This window comes from Vanacampus margaritifer, chromosome 9, assembly GCF_051991255.1.
Source record: "Vanacampus margaritifer isolate UIUO_Vmar chromosome 9, RoL_Vmar_1.0, whole genome shotgun sequence".
In the NCBI taxonomy this organism is placed as follows: Eukaryota; Metazoa; Chordata; class Actinopteri; order Syngnathiformes; family Syngnathidae; genus Vanacampus; species Vanacampus margaritifer.
In genome coordinates this window covers 26486287-26509256 of record NC_135440.1, presented here as the reverse complement: position 1 = coordinate 26509256, position 22970 = coordinate 26486287, and the positions used below count along the sequence as shown (strand labels likewise).

The following is a 22970-nucleotide window of genomic DNA, read 5'->3' as shown; positions in this document are numbered from 1 at the left end:
GTCTTAATTTTACAGGAATGAAGGTGTCATTTTACATATACTTTACAAAATAAAAATGTTAATATTGGAAAAAATGTGCTAGAAAAAATTACAACTGTAAGAGGAAAAAGCATTTAATTAAAAGAATAAAGTTGACATTTTATGAGATTCATTTTTACAAGAACTAAAGCATCAATATGAATTTCAAAGCTAAAACATTATTTGGATGAGGATATGGTCTGATTTGTCTAGACAAAAAGTATTACAATAAGAAAGTCATTTTTGTGAGAGGGAAAAAAAAGCCAGAATTTCATGAGAATACAGTTTTAATAGTACAAGAAAAAAAAGTCTGAATTGTGTGAAAAAGTCAGTATTTCACAAGAGAAAGTCAATTTTCATGAAAAAATTTCAGTCTTTTGAGAAAAACAGTGTTGTCGTCTTTTTTACAAGAATATAGTTTTCATTGTATGAAAACAAAATCACAACTAAAATTGTCTTTTTAAGAAAAAATCTGCAATATTACGGGAAAAAAATATAAAGGGGCAATTTTCCAAGAAAAAATGTGACTATGGTATTTATTATCCAACAGAATTCTAATAAAATGATAAAAAGTGTTAAAACTGACCTTTGGCCCGGTGGTCCTCCTCTTTGGGACACTGTCCTCCCTCCCACCACCTCCTCTTCAGGATCTCCAGCCTGTTGTTCTCCTGCAGCTGGAGGATGGCCAGCGTGATCTCATCTCGAAACGGCGAACCTGAAGCAGAAAGCGTGACGAGTGAAGAGCGCAGGAAGCACCAAGTGTTTTGCCTTTGTCATATGGTGGAAATAAAAGAGGATTGATGGCAGATTAACGCCACGATCACAGCAGCTGACACACAAGCTGGGCTTGGAACTCAATTACAGATCATCCGGCCTACGGAAGTGACGATGACAGTACAAAAGTTGCAGATAAAAGGGCAAGAAATATGATCCAATATGAATATCCATTATGCAGTCCACGTGAAAATATCAGGCAAAATGCCCATATCTGCGGAAACCACAATTTCAGTAAAAACACGTATCCAGAGGAAGTAATCATTACCATTAATCACCCAAATATAAATCCCACAGATTTTATTGCGGCTATAAAACTTGAAATTACTTCCCTGCAAAATGACAGAAATGGAGTTAACCCACTCGTGTTCTTCGTGACTCAATTATGTTCAAAGACTAGATGGAAAAATAAATTGGCGGCACGGTGTTAATTAAAAACGCGAGCGCCTGTTCCGTATATTGGAATACTCAAAGATTCTTTTTGTTGATTAAGATTCTAGCGTGCAGATAAATGGATCTGGAGCACGCGGGCGATAAGATGACCTACTTTCCTCGCTACAAGTGCGGCGGCAACAAACGCCGGCGTCGGCGGCAACAAACGCCAGCGTCGGCGGCGCGTACCCAGCGGCATGCCGATGCCGTATCCTTTGGTGTCCAGCAGGCCTCCGATCTGCGTCAGGTTGCAGTTGAGGCCGCGGTGGTACTCGTTCATGGTGCTCTCCATCAGGAAGGCGTACTTGGAATTGACCACGCGGGCGATGCCCTCCTCCGTGCTCTTGACGAACACGCTGGGCTGCTTGGAGTACATGTAGTTCCACATGCGCTGGTACGTCTGGTAGCGAGAGTTCTGCCGGGCAAAAACGGGGACAATTGTAAGTGTTGGGGGTGCGAATTTGACATTTTTCTGATGTTAAAATAAAAGAATGAAAGAAAAATCACAAAGGAAAAAGTTCTGAAAGGATTTATCTTGGTCTCATTTTTCTTAAATATAGTAACCTGGCATTTCCACAGGGGTGTGTAGACTTTTTATATTTATTGTATATTTTGATACTATATATTAAGAATGTTCGATACCACTTTTTTCAGACTGATACCACTACGAGTGCTCAACTCCAGTAGTCACTGATACCGATACCAAGTAGCAATACATTTGATACATAAAATTAAAAAAAAACAATGAAGGATAATTTTAAAGAAAGAGCTGCATCCCAATATTGCATTTTCCATAAACTTGCATGAAATTAATAGATTTTTTTTTTTTTACTTTCTAATTTCTAGTTCCTGATTGTAAAACGGCCAAAAGACGGCTCCGCGAGTAGCAATACCTTGAAATAAGGTAGGACATCTTCAGTGTTTTTTGTCTTATGTGTTTTTCTATTCTAATTTTGGGTCAAATTAAGGTAACATTTTCAACCAGTTTATTGTAATTTTTTTGTTATAATTTATTATTTTGCCATACTGTTTCTTTTTTTAACTGTACAATTATAAAAATGATATTAAACAGAATATTTTTTAATATCAATATTACCCCTAAAAGATTTCCAAGAAGAATTATAAAATTTAAATACTTCCCAACTTTTTTTTTTTTTAAATCACACAGTAAATGTAATGTAATTTATTTTAATATTTTTTTAACCTGGTCTACTAATGGCTCAAGTTAAAAAATATTTTAAAGAAGACACATTTTTAAAATGTATCGGTACATATTTTTTTCCTTTTTGTTTTTGTATGTATCAAATATACATACGCACATTTATATACACACAAAAATGCATTTTATTCATCTTAAAAACAAAACAAAAACAAAAGTTGTGTTGAATTTCATTGAAGTGTCTGGTTTGCCTCGTGTGTTGGACCGGGTCAGTCCAGGATTTAAGTCAACCTTTCACTGTAATTGAACCGAGATAGACTCCATCTTACTTGTGACCCCAACAGAATAAGACGTGCAGAAAATAAGATGATGGGTTACTCCCTTGTATGGTTGGTCATCCGCCTTATAATCAGAATCTGAATTATCGGCCAAGTATGTAAAACACTAAATGACATTCGTATATTGATTATCTTAAGTCCTGCAAATTTACGCAGTCTCAGTGACAGATGAAGGCATTATAGCCGCATGTCATTGAAATATAACTACCCCTGCGACAAAAAAGCATTGTGAATCTCGAAAAGGGCTAAAAGACATGCGGGCTAAGATAGGGAAAGACATGGAGCGATAAGAAAAGAGGGAATAAATGTGCATGGTGGATAAACGGGCAGGATAGAATGTGTGTTTGTGTGTGTAGATGAAAATCCAGTGTGAATAATGACGCGGTGACATCAGTGCCAACTAGACGGGAGGAGGCAAGAAAAAGCGAGGTGACTCGAGAGAAGACATTATTCGTCGGCGGCGGCGGCGGCGAGCCGATGCATCATCATCCGCGCTACGGGTGGGCGGGGCTCGCTGGGAGCGCACGCGGGAGGCGGCTCAGCATTTAGGAAAAACACGGCAACAGGATTAAGTGTCTGGAGTGCGCCGTTACATATTTTATCGGGGGACATTGGGGGACTCTGAGGAAGAGGGAACGGCTTGTGTTGGAATTACAGGCTAAAAAAAAAGAAAAAGAAAGTCAAGCTCAAAATTCTGAGAACCGCTTAGATTTCCATCCGCGAAAAATGCGTTCTTTTCTGAATTGCAACATAAATGAAAAACGTATCACATTTTTTAATGCTGTGGTGTCGGTGGACTCTATGCAACACAGATGTGAAGTAGTTGGACCCCAAATCCAAATGTGAAACAAAAATTGGCCGAATGTGTTATTCTTGTGAAGTTACTGGTCTCATGCAACACAAAAGTGAAGCAGTTCTCCATTCCAAAATCAACCCTTAAAGACGATGTCAAGTCGGTGCGCTCCATGCAACACAAAAGTGAAGCAGTATCAATCAAAAGAGAAAGAAAAACTGATCAAATTATTATTCTTATCAAGTCCACGGACTTGATGGAATACAGATGTGAAGCTGCTGCATAATCCAAAATCACAATTTGATGGAAGAAAAATAGATCAAATGTGTTTTTTCCCTTTGAAATTGTTGGACACCATGCAACACAGACATCAAGCAGTTCTCTATTATAAAATAAAACCAGAAAGAAAAAATGCTTAGCTGTGTCATTCCTGTCCTGTCATTGGATTCAGATGTGAAGCAGTCGCCTATTCCAAATCAAAATGTGCAACAAAATCTTTCTGTGAAGTTGATTGACTCCATGCAACAGAGATATCAAGCAGTTAATTATTCCAAATCGAAACACAATTGAAGATGGCGTAATACAGGTGTAAAGCAGCTCAGTACATCAAATGAAAAAATGAAAGCAGAATGGATCAGATGGTATTCATGTAATGATGGTACAACACATCATAGAGAACTGCTTCACATCTGTATTACATGGAGTACATCAACTTCACATGAATAACTCATTGCATCACTTTTTCAATTTCATGGTTTGATTTGGAATAGAATGTGCAGAATGTGTTCCCAATGCACTTTTGTGCATGAATATAAACACAGAACTGCTTCACATCCATGTTGCATGGCGTGCACCAAATGTCACAATAGCATATTTGATCCTTATTTGCGTTCATGTTTTGATTTAGAATAGAGAAATTCAAAATCACTTCTGTGATACTTTGAGTTGACCTATTTCACAAGACTAACACATTGGAAGAATTGCTTCACGTCTGTGTTGCATGATGTCCACCAACTTTCACAGCAACAACAAATTTGATGGCATTTTCTTTCATGTTTTGATTTGAAATAGAATGAGCAGCCATTCATATCGCCGTGCAAGTTACAACAAACTGCTTCACATCTGTGTTGCATGTCATCCAAATGAGCTATTGTAACGATTTTGAGCTTTACTCTATTTATTGTTTTTTCTTTAAACGCCACTATTATTCTCAACACAAGCGTATGATCAACACCACTTACACGAACGCTCACAAACTGGCGCGTGGCCATACACTCACAAATAAATACACTCACCTCCTCACATTCCCATATGTAAACACACCTACATGGAAAAACACAGCATAAACACACACACACACACACACTAGTTGCGCAAACACAGATGCCAACACAGATGCCCCGAGGCGCGCTTGTAAGCAAACAAAGGCAGTCATTCCACCACCTAAATGCGTGCCACAGCGAGTGGAGATAAAGTGGCAGATGTGAGGACAAACATTAAGACAAATGCGTCACGGCGCATTACACAAAGCGTACAAACAAAGCGAAAGGAAAACAAGGCACGCACGCGGCAGGAAGAGGACAAAAGTCCCTACCATGAAGAACGTCATGGTGCTCCCCCCGTGGATGGTCCCGTACTCGATGTTGGTCTGGTCGGCCAAGTCGTCGGGGGACTCGATGGGGACCTCCATCCTCTGCACGGTCAGGAAGGCGGCCAGGTTGGCCGTGTAGGACGAGATGATGATGAGGGTGAACGCCCACCTGGAACACGGCCGTCAAAATGGCTCATTTGCTCTCTTTGGGAAGTCTTCAGTAAGGTTTCAAAGCTAACATGGCGAAGCGACATTTAGCTGTTATGCTGCATTGTAAACCAGCCCTAATGATAAATGCTTTTAAATCCAGGTTTTAAAAAACTCTATTTCTTTCCTCAATCCGTTGATTAAAGCCTTGTAGGCATTTCAGAAAGCAAGGGTTGGGGTGTGTGGGGGTATCGGGGTGCGCACACAGACATGAACGATCAGCTAAATATTCCTGTGAGCATTTATTTAACCGTTAGTCTTGAATCTCGGGAAAAGAAGTGAGCCGCACGTCATCTAAATGACTAAATCTATATGATCTGCTCTCACAATCTAATCTGGTTCCTCGAGTTTGTTTGGAGGATTTGTGGATTAATAATTCATGTTACGGGAAGAGGAACAATCCTTTAATATCCCACAAGGGGAAATTAGATTTTACACTCCGTTTATAATTTACATGTCATCAAAATGCACACGTTTAATCAGAGGACTAATGAGATGCACCCTGGTAGACGCCAGAGTGAGCACCCTCGTCTGAGTCAGTTTGTTACTTTTGGTCTATCTTGAAATGACTTGCCCCCTATCAAAAGCATTCATGACTACTAACTACCTAACTCTCTTAACTTACACTTTTCAAACCTGGCTTGAAGTTAGTTAGTCAAATCAGGTTTCTAATTATTAGTCGAACTTAATAATAATAATAATAACGCATGATATTTATATAGCGCTTTTCTAGACACTCAAAAACGCTTTACAGAGGAATGGATACATTATTCATGCACTCACACATTCACACTGCGGTGGCGGTAAGCAATTTAAGCAGCCACAGCTGCCCTGAGCCAGGCTGACGAAAACGTGGCTGCCAGTGTGCGCCTACGGCCCCTCCCACCACCACCACCACCAAACATTCGCACCTTCCATACACCAGTGTGAGTAGCACTGGAGGCAATGTGTGTCAAGTGCCTTGCCCAAGGACACAACGACACACGGCTTGGGGAGAGCGGGGATCGAACAGTCGACCTTCTGGTTACTGAGCGACCGTCTCTACACCCTGAGCCACGGCCGCCACTTACTTGACCTCTACCAATAAAAAAAACATTCATGAGTGATATTGCTAGCTAACATGTATGACACCGAGATTAGCAAGTACTGTAGCTAGTCACTCAGTCTATTAGCTTTGCTTCAACTTGAACTGTCTTTTCGCGTATTTAACACATCCATGACTAACTCTAGTAAGTAACTTATGAGTTTGCAAACCTCTCAGACACCAGTATTAAGTAATTAAATGCAAAGCTAATATTGCCTGTTTATCAATTATGGCTGCCTCATGTAAAAAGCGTGATAAAGTTAGCTTTAGCCAACTGTCTTGCTAGCAAGTTAGTTTCTTGGTTAGTTAGGGTTTCAAATCAGCTTTCTAGTAAGTAGTCAGTCACTCAGTTAGTTAAGGTCTACCTTGAACTTACTAAACACAAACAAAACACATCCATGTCTAGACAGCTAAGACTTATGACACCAGGATAAGCAAATACTGTAGCTATTAGTCAGTCAGTTAGCTTTGCTTCATCTTGAACTTTCGCGATGCTAAAAGCTAATATTGCCTGTTATATAGCTAGGTCGTTAGTTAGTTAGCAGAATAATACAAAAACATTGACTCACACTCAACTTTGTAGATTACTTTGGCCTTGGACCAAGCAAGTGAGCTTACATTTTGGCATAAATCCAGATAAATGTGCAAGTGAATCATGTTTTCAATTCAATTACATTTTAGTAAAAAAAAAACAAAAAAACTAACTTATACCAATAGCCCCAAAACATCACAACAACAAAGCATCCATCCATGCCAACAAATAAATAATAAATTAATATTTAATTAGACGTCACAAGATGACAGCTATACTGTAAAGCTCTTTTCATTGAACAACATCCCAAGGTCTAAACCAACCCCCGTTGTTAACATCCGTTTGCGCGGCGCCAAGTGCGACGACTCACCACACGCCACTGACGCATCTGGTGGACAAGGCCCTGGGCATTATTTCGGATCCCTGCTGCATGAAGCCGCCGACGGGGAACCACAAGCTGTTGCCCAACGTGTACTGGTTCTCAAGCATGTCGCGCCGCTCTCGCAGACACGGGTGAGGGTTATACCACTCGTAAGGGCTCAGCCTGGTAGAGAGAAGACAAGTCACTCCAGGAATCCGGCGTTTGATCGATAGACGCAGCGAGGCCAAATGTGCCAGCAAGTGACCCGTGCTAATATAATGCAGTGAGCGACCTTGCGGCCAGGAAGAGCACGCAGCTCACAGCCAGGTAGGCCAGCAGCATGAAGAGCCAGACGGCCGGCGAGAACGGGTCCAGGAAGGAGAAGTAACCCGGCTTACGACCCTGAAGAGGAAATGGATCAGCGTGGGACAGACAGACGGGAAGGTACAAAATGAGGTCACGTCGCAGCAGTTTTGAGAGAAAACTCCCAGCATGCAACGCAGCGGGGTGCAACCATATTCTACGCCTCCATCCATACTTGCTCTGGTTCACAATTTCTACTGCCCAGAAGCTCATTAGCAACGTAAAGCTGTTAAGTCAGAGCGCTACACAGTGTGTGACTATTTAGGACTAATTACACTAGCAATAGCAAAACACTCAACAATGGAATTTGATTATTCCACAGGGACCATAAAGGATGAAAAAAAAAAAGTTATGTATCGGCACAATTGGCAAGACAAAAAAAAAGAACAAAAAACAAAAAAGGCGAAATGCTATTTAAGTCATAATGAGTCGTGCACTCGAGTCTCGACATGGCAGAAGCACAGCTACGAAGTGGGCGCTGGGAGACCAAATTGTCACTACACATCTCCCCATAGACAACTTGTGCCGTGCCGGCTCGCCTAGACTGGTGAAGTCCTGTCTGCCAAATCCGTTCAGCGAGACTTCCGCTGTTACAAAAACGACGATCTGCCGGTAATTGCACCACAGCGCTGATGCGCTGTCTATGAAAATAGAAACGGCAAATTACAAAAAAAATCTAATATACTATAATATTATAACCTCCAAAAAACCCCACATAATGTACAAGACAAAAACGTGCTTATATTAGAAAATGAAATAAATAAAACAAGTTTAAATTATGAATTATATCCTTGTCATATTGTGACTTTTTTTCATGTCTTGTTATTCCAGTTCAACTCTACTAAAATCAAGACGACATCACCAACATTTATATGCAGGAAGAACCTAACAGACATACTTTTGTTGGACATTTTACAACTTCAAATTCAAAAGGAGGGCAGAGGAGACACCATTTTGAGATCCCAAGTAATGTTACCAAAACGTAAAATCTGTATGGGATGTAAAACGGTGAGCTGTGTTCTGGTTTCACAAATGATGTATTTCATTCTCTCATGGCCTGTAATCTTTCAAAAGGCTTAAAAGTGTGCCCAAGAAAAAAAAAAAAGGCCAAATAAAATCCGGGATGGCATGTGCCCCGAAAAACATCCTTACCAGATTAACCCTGTACAGGATGCTGATCCCCAAGGTCATAAAGGGCTTGGAAAAGTCGATAACTTTCTCCCGCTCCGACGTGATGGTGAAGCCCGCCACGGCCAGGTCGGCTTTCTGCGGGGACGGATGAAAATAGATCAAATACGGAGGATGGAGAGCGGCGGATGGATGAGAAGAAAGAGAGAGAGAGAGAGAGAGAGAGGGAAAAAAATCAAAGCAATACAAGTGTTCAGGTGGTTGCGAAAAATAGAACCGCACGCTCTCCATTCTGCTCAAATGCACTTGAAGAGACATTTGGAATGAAAAAAAAAGAGATACAAATGCTTCCCTCTCCTCATTCTATCCATCAACTAAATGAGGCTAATTGCGAGGAAGCACAGGCTTGGCAGGTCTTTCCACCTGTGTAGCCCCCCCCCCCTCGCATGCCCGCCCCCTCCCTTCCTCCATTAGAAGCTAATTGATGAACATGGGCCGCTAATTAGAGCCGAGTGATCAGGCAATAGTGGTGGCGGTTGATGGTAGAGCGCGGAGAGCCGGCGGGAGCACCAAAGTGGCAGACCCCACAAGGGGACAGCAGTCTGGTAATTGAAGTGTACCGTATGGTAATTAAGCAGAGCAGTGGGGGGGCTGTCACAAGCCTGCCTTGGCCACCCCAAAAATGGCTGTCACAGAGAGGGGGAGAAAAAAAAAAGACGACACGGGCAATTTTGGCCCCATTTAAGTGCTGACTTTGAGGGAACTATTAAGTTAAAAGTTTCCGATTCAGGTGAACTCCACAGATGGGCGATGCGAAACGCGTAGATTTTTATCGCATCATGTGGTCAGAGCTTGGCCGCAAAGTTTGATGATTCACCACGAAATACAAAACGCTTCTAAATCCGCTCCTTAAGCTACAAGGTTGACCAAAAGTGCAAAGAAAGAAGAAAGTGCCACTCCGAGGAGATCCATCCATCACATTCCATAACCTGTCCCCGTGCCATCTAGTTATTATATGACACTTATTCCAGAATCTTGGTAGACAGCCCAGGCACAGACAGACACATTTGTTTTGTTATCCAGTTTGCTGCAATTCTACACTCGCTGCGCTGCATAACAATGATGCTGTTCCCAAAATTTATAGCTCGTTCCATAGCTTTATTTATAGCTATTGTAAAACTGCTTTGCAAATCCAAACAGAGGCTGACCATCCCCATTTGGAGCTTCCGCTATACAAGGACTCACTCACCCTGTTTATGAGCTCCCCGACCATGCCCGTCCAGGAACCGTTGGGCTCGGGGGCTCCGTACAGCCCATCGTCCACCAGCTTGATTTTGAAGGAGAACTTGAGGATGTCCGCTAGTTCCCTCAGCATGTCCACGCAGAAGCCCTCGTACTGCTCGTTGCCCTGCAAGACCTGGTAGTTGTCCTTGCGCATCACGTACGGGTTTTCCTGAATGGAAAGACAAGAAAGGCAATGTGGGCGAGTTGCATCCAACTGGGGAATGGCAAAATAGTCATCATAATTAAGTTAGATGGGTGAGACCTTTCATTTTGGAAAGATAGAAACGCTGTGATGAAAGGCCTTTCATTCGGATGCAGAGAGTTTTTAACTGCCGCGGTATAGCGCCAACTACTGCCTAGGAGGACATACTCAATGTCAGGTTTATTTTCAGTGGCTAGTATCAGCAGCCACCAACACTTTTCGGTACCTTAAAATAAACTCCTACTTGTGGTTCAAAGTGGGAAACTCTAAGTCCAGAAAGTAAAAACCCTGCTACAGTTTGACTTTAGCCCCAGGTGCTGGCTAGCGAGCTCCCTTGCTAGCTCCCGGGTGCTCGTTTACCTGCTAGGGAGCTAGCTAGCTAGCACAAGGTGCTAAAGTCAAATTGTGGCAGGGTTTTTACTTTCTGGACTTGAATTTGCCACCTCTGCTGTGATTATTGTGATATTATCTGTTTAAATGTGTTACTCCACCGTTTCAAAAATGTTCAAATGCTTCTAAAATGGCAACTATCGACGTTAATGTTCGCATTTTAATGGTGTTGCATTGTATGTTAGCATTAAGCTAAGATGACTTTCCGAAGGCAAAGCGAGGTCGTGTATTGTATATTCGTGTTCTGGTGATAATTTTATCTGTCCCCTGAACACGACCAATATAGAAAACAAAAACAAAAAAAGAAAACAAATATCCTCGACAATATTGTCACCGATCAGCATAAAACTGTAGATGAGGCGGTATTTAGTTTACTCGCATGTCCATAAAAATGATCAAGAGCCCATGCCCTGAATTCCACAGGAAGTCAGCCATTTTGGTTTGAAGCTGCCATTTTGGGGTGAATTCTAGGGTACCAAATCATGTGACCAGTTACAGCTGCTGGAATCACGCACTTCCCGTAAACATTATTGCTCGTGCGGTGTCTGACAGGCCTCCTACACTTGTGCTACTTGTCAGCGTGTATGCACAACAAAGTCAAATCAATGGTAGTTTGTGATTATTTGACTCCTAGACTAAAATAAAACAAAGTTTATTTAAAGGAGGAAAGCCGCGACTTTAACACAGTCGCACACAAATGCTCTTTGTTGTGTGGCGTCTGCGTCTCATCATCATGTCAAACTCCTTTGGGCTTGTTTTTTCCCCCCGTCTTGTTTTGAATGACTGCAGGTTCCTTGGCAGATTCGTTCCCTCTTCAACTTGCACTTGGGAATGGTTTTGTGTAATCCTCCAGAGAGACAGAAACGGGAGCGTGTGGAAGCTCACACGTCGCATTACAGTCGCTTCCAAATACAAAAATCCTAACTTCTTTTTGGTACATTTAACCCCAAAAAGTTACTTTCTAGGCTTGAGATGCTACAGTCTTTATCTACTAGCGGAATGATTGATTCTCACACGAGTGTTCATAGTATACTGAAATGTTTTTTTTCTCCAAATGCCATGAATTAATTTTCTTCATAGTTCATTCAACTATATCTTCACAATTCATTGACAATTTGGCTTTTTAATTGGCACAGACAGGTTGTAGGAATGATAACAGAATATTTTATACTTGCTCATAAACAATTCCAGGAAGCCACAATCTGATTTTTGGAAGCCCGAGGACAATCAAAACATGGAGGGAGGATATTGCCCTAAAAAGAAACTCCCAAAGGTACAACGTGACGTTCGTTTCTGCTGCCATAGTGTCTCAAATCATCTTTCGCCATAGAAATGAACGGAAATGCCATTAATTCGTTCCAGCCTCCCCAAAAACACAACATAATATCTGTTACATGAAGGGTTATAACAATGTGACACCAATGCTATTCATTAGCCTGTCAATGGTGTTTTGTATTGTTTGTTAGCAATAAGCTAATTGGTCTGGACTAAAGAAAAGCTGTATTTTTGTTGTAAATATACAATTTACAATTTATCTTGTATTTATGAACTGAGAGTGGCAATTTTCCAATTTTTGCCAAGTGAAGGCACAAAAAAAAAACGTCAAAATGACAACTAAAAATATATATATATCAAAAATAATAAATACAACTTTATTCTTTTTTTTTTTTTTTTTTTTAATCTATGACCATTTCTTGTAATATTTTTCGAACCCAGAACCTCCTGACTGAGTAGCAGATGTGTTAAACCACCAGATACCATATGATTCAAAATATGCATTTGTAAGCCTAAGGGCCCCCCCCCCCCTCCCCTCCCACCTGCACACTACAACCACAATAGCAGACTCCTTGCAACTACTCACATCGTCCTCAAGTGACCCTGACAAAAGCTTTTTTTCCCCCGTTTCTTTTTAAGCTATAGGGCCAATGAATCTGATGATGTGGTGTGCATTTGCAGAATACGGCTGCTGCATAACACATTTGCATCTCTTTCCCATGAGATCCTCCCAGTCTGACTCAACTCCAATAGCCAATTAGCCTTTTGGTTTTTTTCTTCTGTTTTTTTCCAAGGAAAGAAAATGGCAGGGCTGATGCATTCTGGCTGCAGATGCAAGCTAGAACAAAAAATCATTTGCATTCCAAACAGGTAGACACAGTACAAAAAAAAAGAAGAAAAAAAAAAGAAGCTTTTCCACTGTGGGAGGACAAGCTGCTTGAGAACACGTAGCAAACCAAGGACAAAAGCTAGCATCAACATTATAATGAAATAATTTTAGGTGTGTGTGTGTGTGTGTGTGTGTGTTTTCCCCAAGTACAGTATTCTCAACACGCAGCCAACTTCACACTCTGAATCGGGGGCGAGAGGTACCAGTGGGAATGCTAGGAATTCATCTGAACGAGTAACTCTAGCGCAGAGCGTAAAGGACGCACACTGCAGTGGCAAACGTCACCGAGGTAGCTGCACCCTGTCAAAATTGCGACTCCCCGGCGAGAGCTGTTGAAAGTCCGCTTACTTTCGTGATCACAGTGCTTTGTAAGCACCTTACAAAACACCCTATCAAAGCACTATAGTCTGCCACGCATCACAAGTGCAAGTCAAAGCTTTCCAGGGAGCATTTTTGATTTAATGCAGCAACAGCAAGACATCTTGTTTTTTTGTTTTTGTTTAACCCACGCCCACTTCAAACTCTGGTAGATTATTTTTCTTTTATGCAATGCGCTATTGCTAAGGACCATGCATTGGCACGAGTGAGCATATGCCCGTGTAAAATGTGCCAAATCTGCGCGGCGTGGTGGTTGGATTGCGTGAATGGAGTCTCATCAGTCACAAGGAAGAAGCAATTTCACAATGTATTGTGTTAACAAACAGCCAGGAGCCCCAGAAATGAGTGAAAGAACTGTACTTAGCCTAGTCACACACAGCTGTGGGGTGGCATTGTAATCCTTAGCATGGTGGTATTGGTCAGACTCAGCGCCGAGCATAACGTTCATCTACATGTTCAGGTGGAAGACCAGCACAACATACAGATCACAAGCCTGGTCACACACTGCTGCGGGATGGCAGTACATTCCTCAACATGGTTGCGTTGGTTTAAAGAGAAAGCCCACAAGTGTTCGGTGGCATTTAGAGAAGAAACTTTCATCCTTCTTCATTCCAAAATATGGAGGTAGTCACTCAAAAACAACATTGTGGGGCGAGCATTGTATTTTGTAGGTCCTTGATCCTTGGCAGAATCGAGACTCAGAACTGAGTATAACGTTCACACACATGTTCAGGTGGAAGGCCAACAGAGAGCCACAACATACAGGTCATGAACCTGGTCACACACTGTTGCGGGATGGCATTACATTAATTTAGGGAATACATTTTTCATTCCATCCTTCTTTAATCCCAAAATATGCTGGTAAAGAACAACACAGTAATTCCTTCTCCCAATTGTCGTGATAGGGTCTGATAGACAACTCTGTGGGCTGACTGTTGTCATTTTAGAGTGAGATTGCTGTTTTTGATCAAAACTTGAGCGAGCTGTTTGCGCTGGAGTGACCAACACAGCTAGATTGGTCGACTTGCGACCACTCCAGAAGTTGAATGCCATCCCGCAGCTGGGTGTGGCCAATATGTTATGACCTCCATCATGGTTCTTCATTTCTGTGTTGAAATTCCTGCCAAAATGTAGTGTTTCTTCCTTGTCAGTTTAAAAAAATTATTGTAAAGATTTTTTTTCGTTGACAACACTCAATCAACCCTTACAGAGTTGTTGTGTCAGAGATTTCCTCCATTTTGGTAGGGTTAGGGTTAACACTTTTTTAAGTGTTGTCGGTGCTCGAGTGAACAACACAAGCATATCGGTCAACTTGCGACGACTCCTGAATTGGAATATGATCCCACAGCACGTGACCACACTCTTGTGGCTGCGCTTCTTTCACACGCCACTGAGGCTCTGGAGCGTTAATGGCAAAACTGTTTCTTGTTTGAGAACACCAAAACTAAAGTCGATGACAACAGCAGAATAATCTGACAAAGGCAGCGAAGATTTGGCACGTTTGCACAAATTGGCCATCATTTGTGAGGGAAATCAAACGGCTTTGCAATAGTATGGAACATTCTGGCAAGAAAACCGATTACAGCGGACAATAAAGATAGCAAACACACATTTCTTCAGCTGCTTATAAAACGAGGGCTCGTTTATGAAAGCGCATACTATTTGGTTGTGTGTGCGCTCTTGACTTTTCATATCCGTTGTACTTGACACGATGTGGGCGGACTGAGGTGTTGAATGTACCGTCACTATTCTATTCCCGTAAACAGTTCTCAGTATTTGCAGTTGTCTGAACTGGCATTTACGCGGCTTTCGTTCCACTCAAAGTGAGTGAGGGAGGCGAGGAAGGGCAGTTGCAGTGGCCGATGGAAACACATTGTGTGACACAGCATTAAGAGCATATATGAGATTTTTAAATGGTCTGTGACAAAATTACAACGCATTCAATTAGATTAGATGTTGTATGGAAATTGAACTGTATATAAATAGTTGGGTCTCTGGTGTGCTTTCCCATTCATTAAAGATATTAAATAACAAAGCCGCCTCGTTCCGAAAATGTTTTCGTGAGTGAGGCTTTTCCGCCCGCGCGTTGCAAGCAAGGCTGGGTGAAGATCCAACGCCACTTTCAAGCAACGTCAGCGCTGCCACACTCCACAGAAGCACGATCATGCCAAAGCCAAAAGGTAAGCAAAACTGCGGCGTGAGTGCAGATTAGCATTTTTGTATCCAGTGTCACATGCACAGATGCATCACATGTGTCAACTCAAGGTCGGGGGTGGGAGCGGGAACGGGGGGGGGGGGGGGGTGTCTTGCCCGCCACATCATTTTATGTGGCCTGCAAATGCAAATGATGTGCATTGGCTTCATGTTTTTTTTTTCTAAAAATGCCAACAAAATTGTAAATCAATGAAATAGTAAAATATTACATTTTAAAATAAAACTTATCATAATAAAACAGATTCTAAAGTTTTTACTCTGATTTCAAAATGACAGTAGTTATTCATCAATTTCTTGTAGTTATGCAATAGGAGGTGATCATTCATTTGGAAGGAAAGGAAACCACCACGACGACACAAATGAGTTGGACACCCGTGCACGACACTAATTGACAAGTGCGGTTCAGTGGTGCAGTCGCGAAGTTCTGCCTCTGTGAGTGAAAATACAATCAATGCGTTTACGCCTGTCTTTCCTCACACTCCAGGCTAGTAGTAGCTTCTTGCCCCCCCCCCCAAGTGGTCATGGTAACCAACACTATAAGGAGCAGGAGGGGATGAGCAGTGGCACATTTGCAGGAGATAGAACCGCCCCCTCAAAACAGGTTGCTTTTTAGCGAGGCCAGTATTCCAGTTTGTTCCCCACATCCAGTAAATAATCACAGCAATAGAAATATGCTGGGTTATTGCTACGTCAATATTGTCACTTCCTCGAGCGATGAGTGAAAAGCAGCATCCAAGGACGCAAGAGATAAACACACGCACACACAAGGCACACTGTGACCTCCATCTCGTGTTGATGCACCCCGAAGGAAGGTGCGACCTTACCAAAATGGTGGTGACAATGAGGGTCTTGTTGGCGAGCGTCTCCGACACGTTAATATCCAGACTGGTGGAGTTCATCGCAAGGGTGTTGTTGGAGTACCAGATTCCAATCTAAGCAGAAGGAAAAATTAAATTAAGATAGAAAATGTCCTCCAAGCTTCATGACAAAAACGATGCTAGCCTTGGAGAATTAAGATTCAATTGTATAGAAGGTTATATCCACAGTATCAATGTCACACGATTAAATAAAAGGAAGCAAAAAAAGGAGACGTTAAGATAGACTAACTCTAACCCAAAGTACAAATACTTACTAACATCACAATTGCTCAGGTAACAACCAATCACGACTCATCTATTTTCAGCCATGTGATGTTTGCTAGCTGAGCTGTGATTGGTCATTACTAGTGTAGTGCCCCCCCCCCAAAAAATCGATTCTCATAAGAATCGTGATTCTCATTTTGTATGATTCAGAATCGATTTTAAATGTCCCAAAATTGATTTTATTTCATGTATTTTATACTGTCTTGCCCTTGTTTGTATGCACCTTTGTTGGGAGCGCTGTTCATGTTGTACACGATTTGGCCACTTAGGGGCAGTGTGGTTCCGCGCGTTCTGATACACTGTTAAGTTATAGCCACATTAGAGAGTAGAAGGAAAAAGTCATGATCAAGTTATTCCAATAAAAGTTGTTTTTTGGCAGCGTTGCAAGAGCATTTGCCGGTGAGAAATGTTAAGATGCTTCTCTGTATACATTCCTGAAGCGTTTTGTATGAAAAGCCGTTCTTTTGAGTAATTAAAGTGCCACGAGTAGCGCGCTAATTAGCATTAGCGAGTCAGACTGGAGTAGATCATGACGATTCTTTGCACATCTGTAAATTGAAGCACAAATCATTGCCAAACAAAAATCGTTCTCAATCGAAAATCGATTCCGAATTGAATCGCAGACCCAAAAATCGGAATCCTGAGACAGTCAAAGATTCCCACCCCTAGTCATTACCTGAGCCCCGAGCAACTGTGATGTCATTTTCAGTCGACAGCAAGTGGCAAAATGGCCGCCCCCTGAAGTAAATGCGATGTGTTGTGCCAGCCTAAAAAGCTTCTGGCACAAATTCCCCCCCCCTGCTGTTATTATGTCCCCACTACGTAATCCTCCATCTTCTTCTGCGTGACCAGCACACACTCACAGCCAACTACGTGGCTCTCTAAGGTGGCCACGCCAGCGCACTGTACAAACGTTGTGGTGTAAATCTTGTAGAATGTTTAAACATCATTAGTAGCCTACATTAAGTCTATTGGGCTATTAAACAGAGAACCTTTGCTATGCTAACCACTTTGTTAGCCATCATATACAGTACCCACGTCCTTAATTGAGCCCAATGGGGGCCTCCGCCAAACATGCGCCTCTGCGGCATTCTTTCATTATAAACACATCAAGTCACGGGCGGGAATGTATTTTTCTTCACTAGCGTCTTTCAGCGTATTTCACTTTTATGTGACACTAAAGTCACTTAAGTACATAAGTGTGCCATTACATTCTAACTGGCGTGCAATGGCGGCGAACAAAAGCTATTGTTTTCGCGGTACATCAGCCAATCGTGCAACGACTCCTGGCGGGAAAAAAAAAGAAAGTTTTTCTTTTTCCTCATCACACTCTGACATTTTATCCCGGCGTCGAGCTGAAGCGTTAATTATAACAAGTGAGACGCCAAATTAAAGAACAGCGGCGTTTTATCGGCTGGCATTTGGCGCTAAACGCGGGGGCGCCTCGTAAATGAGCGGCGCCATCGAGGGGGGGGGGGGGGGGGTTGGGGGCGTTCACGAGAGAGCGAGAACGAGAGAGAGAGTGGTCTCATCCAGTCAATAAAGCGTGCACCCGTGTGTGCGCTCGGGCTTCATTTAATCCCATTTTTGAAAGGACACGGCTGGTCGGTTTGGTGGCAACGTGTGGCTTGACAAATATATTTTTGCAGATCAACACGTTCAACAAAAACAAGCTCGTTCATTGAAGGTCACGGGGACGGACACAAAATACATAAATAAACATTCAAACGAGTAGGGGAGTGTGTGATAATGCTGATTCTGATTTATTACGCAGCCCTGAACGCAGCACCAGCTCATCCTCGGCTCCCTAAAGTCATTAGTGAAATGAAGAAAGTGCAGGGAATTGTTACAAAAGCGTTGCATGATAAAAATCCCCTCAACGTAATGAAATCGCCTTCGCAATGGCCTTTTGTCCACACAGAAGTGAGCCACTTCAAAGGCAAACCCAAAATTGCTTCCTTTTCTTCATTGTTATTATTCTTAGGCCAAATATATTGCCACATTTTACAGGCACCATCATACTGGTAAATATTTATGTCTGGTAGGAGCCGCGGGCGTCCTTTGGAATTTTCTGAAAATTCCGCCCCTGGAGCCAGTTTGACTTCCCAACAAGAAATTTAGGAAACGTGTCAACCATGAGGAGACCCACAAAACGTCTCAGAAATCCTTACGCGAGTAGACACAGGCAGGGGTGAGTTTAGGATCAGAGGTTTATGGGTGCTGAGCTCCCGGCCAGGCAAGATCAATTTCACCGTTTTGTCTTTTTTTTTTTTTAACACAAATGTACCCCATCCTTTTTTCTGAATTGACAGTAGCACCTTGGCTTTAAAATTAACACGGATTTCAAAACAAGTGATTTTGAAATGAATGTATAGGGCGGCCCACCGGGAATTGTCCTGCTCTTCCAAATGGTCCAGTCCGGATCCCACACTATTTACAACGTGGAGCAACGAAGTTTCCAAAGGGTTAGCCAACGATCAACTAAATCCGACTATCAAAAATTGAAGAAGAACAAGAAAAGGTAATTTCTAAAAAAGAAGAGACGGAATGTTTTTTTGTTTTTTTTCATCATTGAGCTCCTCAACATGTCTTGAACGCACAGAGAAAGTTGCGGTGCTCAAGAAATCAGACGTCGTGAGTGACGACGCAACGAGACATGCTGAGGAATATGCAAATGAGCAGAGAGACGAGAGGGAGGACAAGGTCACCAATCTTGTTCACGTTCTGATGAACCGTTATCGTTCTCAACTCTTATCAATAAAGATTGGGTGGATTGGATTGCTTTCACTTTTTATTGTTAAATACTTGAAAGCCTTTTTTGTAGAATACTTGATGCGGCCCAGACAATTTCATTGAACTATTATCCCCATTTCAGTTTTCCATAGTAGGCCTATCCTCTTTTATTTTTTTATTTGAATTTTTTGTAGATGGCCGAAACGGCCCTTTGAGTATTTAAAGTTGTCGACCGCTGCACGTTTACCATCTGAAAGCATATTTCAATAAAGTCAACATAAAGCAACTCCTGTAGCATTTTGCAAAGTACGCAGGTGACCTGCAAATGGCCGCCAAAGAGCCGGCGGGGCACAGTGACCCGACGGCGGCGTGACAAAAAAAAAAAAAAACGCAGCCGACTGCTGACCTCTTTGTGGCCTCCTCGGTGCTTCTCCAGGATCCGCAGGGTGTAGTTGGTCCTCTGACCTTTGCTGTTGAACTCCACGTGGCCCGTCAGGCCGTCGTACTCCACCTGGCACAGACGAGACCATGACGTACCACAGGAAGCCAAAACCAAGAGCACGTCATTCATGTGAGCGGTGACGCGGCATTAAGGGAAAATGGTATCATCATGGTGTTTTGAATTTTATATTTAATACAGAGCAGTGATATAATTGAAAAATGAATGGAAATTAAAGATGGGAGAGAGCAACATTTTCGCACTGGATTTTTTTTCTCTTATTATGAAATAATTTACTTTCAAGAGGGCAGCCGGAATTGCGAGTACCGATACCATGAAATAAGGCCATGTATCGGCCCAATACTGATACCTGGTATCGGTACTTACCCATCTCAAATTTTTCCATTAGTCAATGTGGTAAAATGCTTGTTCTTCCTGAATTCTGTCTGGTGGCACCACAAAAATATGTATTTTTAAGCAATTTTAGGTGCCTTTAAATTTCTCATTGGCTACAGAACTTAAATGCAAATCAACATTTGTTTCTGATATTTTGTCATTGGCCAAGTACAAAAATGATCGCTAAATTCTGCCAAGCAAAATGTGGCTAAATGTGGCACGATCAATTATTTTTTAAAAAAACCTTACATTAATGTACATTTTAAATAAATCTGAAAAATGACTGTACAATTTAAGCAGATAAATATTTTGGCACAAATAATGCTTGCACTGCCTGAATTCTGTCTAGCAACGTGGTGAAAAGTGTAATATAACCAGGAAAATATTACTTTAAGAATTAATAAAATAAAATACAAAATTTAAAATATATATAAAATAAAAACAAATAATAAATACAAAATATTTTAAAAATGCATTGAAGCAAAGTAGAAATGCAGTATAAATAAATTACTGAACATGGTTTATGGCATATTCCCCTCAATTGTTTCCATGAGGCCCAAATGAAAGGTGTTGTCTGAATTCTGCCCAGCAACAGGAAGGCCTACTGTGACTAGACCATGAATTTTTATTTTTAGAAGCAATTATTTTGCTCTACAACAGCTTGCTGTGTTCACTAGAGAACTCAAATTGCATTTCAGTTGTTATACTGGACTGACTGTAAATGAAAAACTTCGATTGGTTTTGCCGGTATGTGGTCTTACTTTCTCCATACGAAAACCCCACAAATGGCTGCAAATGCAGACATCAGCGTGAATATCAGTGTTTCAATTCACTCGGGTAAACAAGGCATTGCGTTCGTAATGGCAGCTTAATACGAGCATCAATATTTGGCTCCAGTACATCAATAGCTTATCAAGGGAAGAATTATCATGATGGAGTATCGATATTTGGTCCCGTCCTTTGAGAGTGAAAAAGCAAAGAGTGAACAGAGAGCGAGCGCCAGACACGGATCGGCGGCTTCAATTCAACCAGGGGCGCGTGCGAGATGAGATTTAGCGGCGTATGAACTTCAACGGCCGGGAAATGTACCAGGAACGTCCAGGATGGAGCTCGTCGTGATGTTGACTAACATGGACAGATGTCTGGCCGGTGGGGAGGAGCCAATGAGGGACGGCGCCCGGGCTGCTTTGACAACACGCCGTTGATCTCGCACACGCACACACACACGCACACACAAGGCCGAGGCCACATGCAACATGAGATGTGGATGATAATGAAGCTGCCATTCATTCTCATTAATCAGCCGGTATGAGACAAGCGGTCACAAATCATAATAACCATGACAGCATGCAACATCTCCTCTCCAGGATTTCATGGCAAATGTACAAAAAAAAAAAGATTTAGCTACTACATGACTATTTTCCCATCAGGAATACTCTCCACCAACATGGCGGACATGCTGCGTTGAAACCATTATTTTTTGGTCTTGCAAAACAACAACAACATGCATTTTTCAAATGGACACACAACGTTGTGGAGCAACCACATACATGTCAGAGTCTACTGGGCATGCCTCGAAATTCCACCATGCAATTCATTTTAGAGATCTGATCTGCTACTTTTTCGGTTAGCGACAACATTAAATGAATCCAATGTTTAATGAACGCATAATTAATTTAATTTAATACATTCACTTTGGATTAACTTCATTCAATTATGTGTTGAAAATTGAAGCAATTGTTTAAAAATTGGTCAACTATTCAGTTTGTAATCTTAAATTGGTTCAACAATTCTGTAGGTCATTTGGGGAAAGATTAGGAACCATTGAAGTAGATGGACTGGGTTGTTTTTCTGTGAAAGTTTGGGAAGCTCTGAACTAGACCGATTAGGTGGTTTTGGGAATGAATTGGAACTGCTGAAAAAGACAGATTGGGTCGTTGTGGGAAAAGTTGTGAACAAGTGAAACAGGCAGTCGGCCACTTTAGGAGAAGGGCTGGGGGGGAAAAAATGATGCAGACAGATGAGGTGATTTGGGGAAAGGTTGGGACGTCGTGAAATAGTCCGATTGCGTCATGTTGGGAAAGGTTAGAAGCAACGAAATCGACAGACGGGGTCATTTCGGGAAAGGTTGACAACCACTAAAATCGAAAGACGTGAACTGTTCCGTTCACTCCGCTCTGACCAAAACGGTCAAAATACTCCAAAATCATTTTTTTCTATGTATATCTGTATTTTATTTTATTTTTTTTACATTTTTTTGAAGTTCTATGATGTGCAGTGCATTGATTTTCACATCAAATCCCACAAAATCTCCCGCCACAGAGGCTCTTTGGCGCGATCCGCGTGAAGCAACTCCCACACGTATGATACAAGAGTTCACACGGCACACGGGTGTGCGTACCATGCGCAGGTAGTTCATAAGGCTGGTCCCGTGTTGCCAGATCTGAGGCGAGGTACAGCTCAGCGGCTTCACTCCGATTTCCTGACTGCGGTTGAGTTCCCTCACCGCCCCCACCACCACGTGCACCGCATCGAACATCAGCGCTGACGACAGCTGCACAAGCCAGAGCGGGAAAGGGAAGACGGGGGATGGGGTTTGAGGTGGGGGGGGGGGGGGGGTGAATGGAGGGGAATACAGATTGGTATATCAAAAGTCATTACATACAAGTAAAAGACACTACGTGTTGTGGAATGTGTGAGTGTGTGCGGAGAAGGGGGGGGGGGGGCGCCAACTCTGTCGGAATGTTGAAGATGGTGCCTGAGGGGGCAAAAACTTTGACTAGTATGAAAATAGTATGAACTGAATATGAATTTTTGTGTTGAAAATAGCTCAAGAACAAACGTATTT

At 42.1% G+C, this 22970-nt stretch overlaps 1 protein-coding gene across 5 annotated transcripts in view; it reads right to left on the bottom strand.

Annotated features, from left to right (window-relative positions):
* Positions 1-22970, bottom strand: part of grik5 (glutamate receptor, ionotropic, kainate 5) — a 142268-nt gene that overhangs the window by 11199 nt on the left and 108099 nt on the right. For all 5 annotated transcript variants that reach the window (XM_077574849.1, XM_077574852.1, XM_077574847.1 and 2 more), the window contains exons 10-19: positions 22524-22676; positions 19694-19798; positions 16237-16344; positions 10030-10233; positions 8805-8918; positions 7582-7691; positions 7299-7472; positions 5109-5274; positions 1414-1639; positions 605-733 (exon numbers count right to left, since the gene is read on the bottom strand). In XM_077574849.1, coding sequence (XP_077430975.1) covers positions 605-733; positions 1414-1639; positions 5109-5274; positions 7299-7472; positions 7582-7691; positions 8805-8918; positions 10030-10233; positions 16237-16344; positions 19694-19798; positions 22524-22676 — 1489 coding nt within the window. The remainder of the gene's footprint in view (positions 1-604; positions 734-1413; positions 1640-5108; positions 5275-7298; positions 7473-7581; positions 7692-8804; positions 8919-10029; positions 10234-16236; positions 16345-19693; positions 19799-22523; positions 22677-22970) is intronic.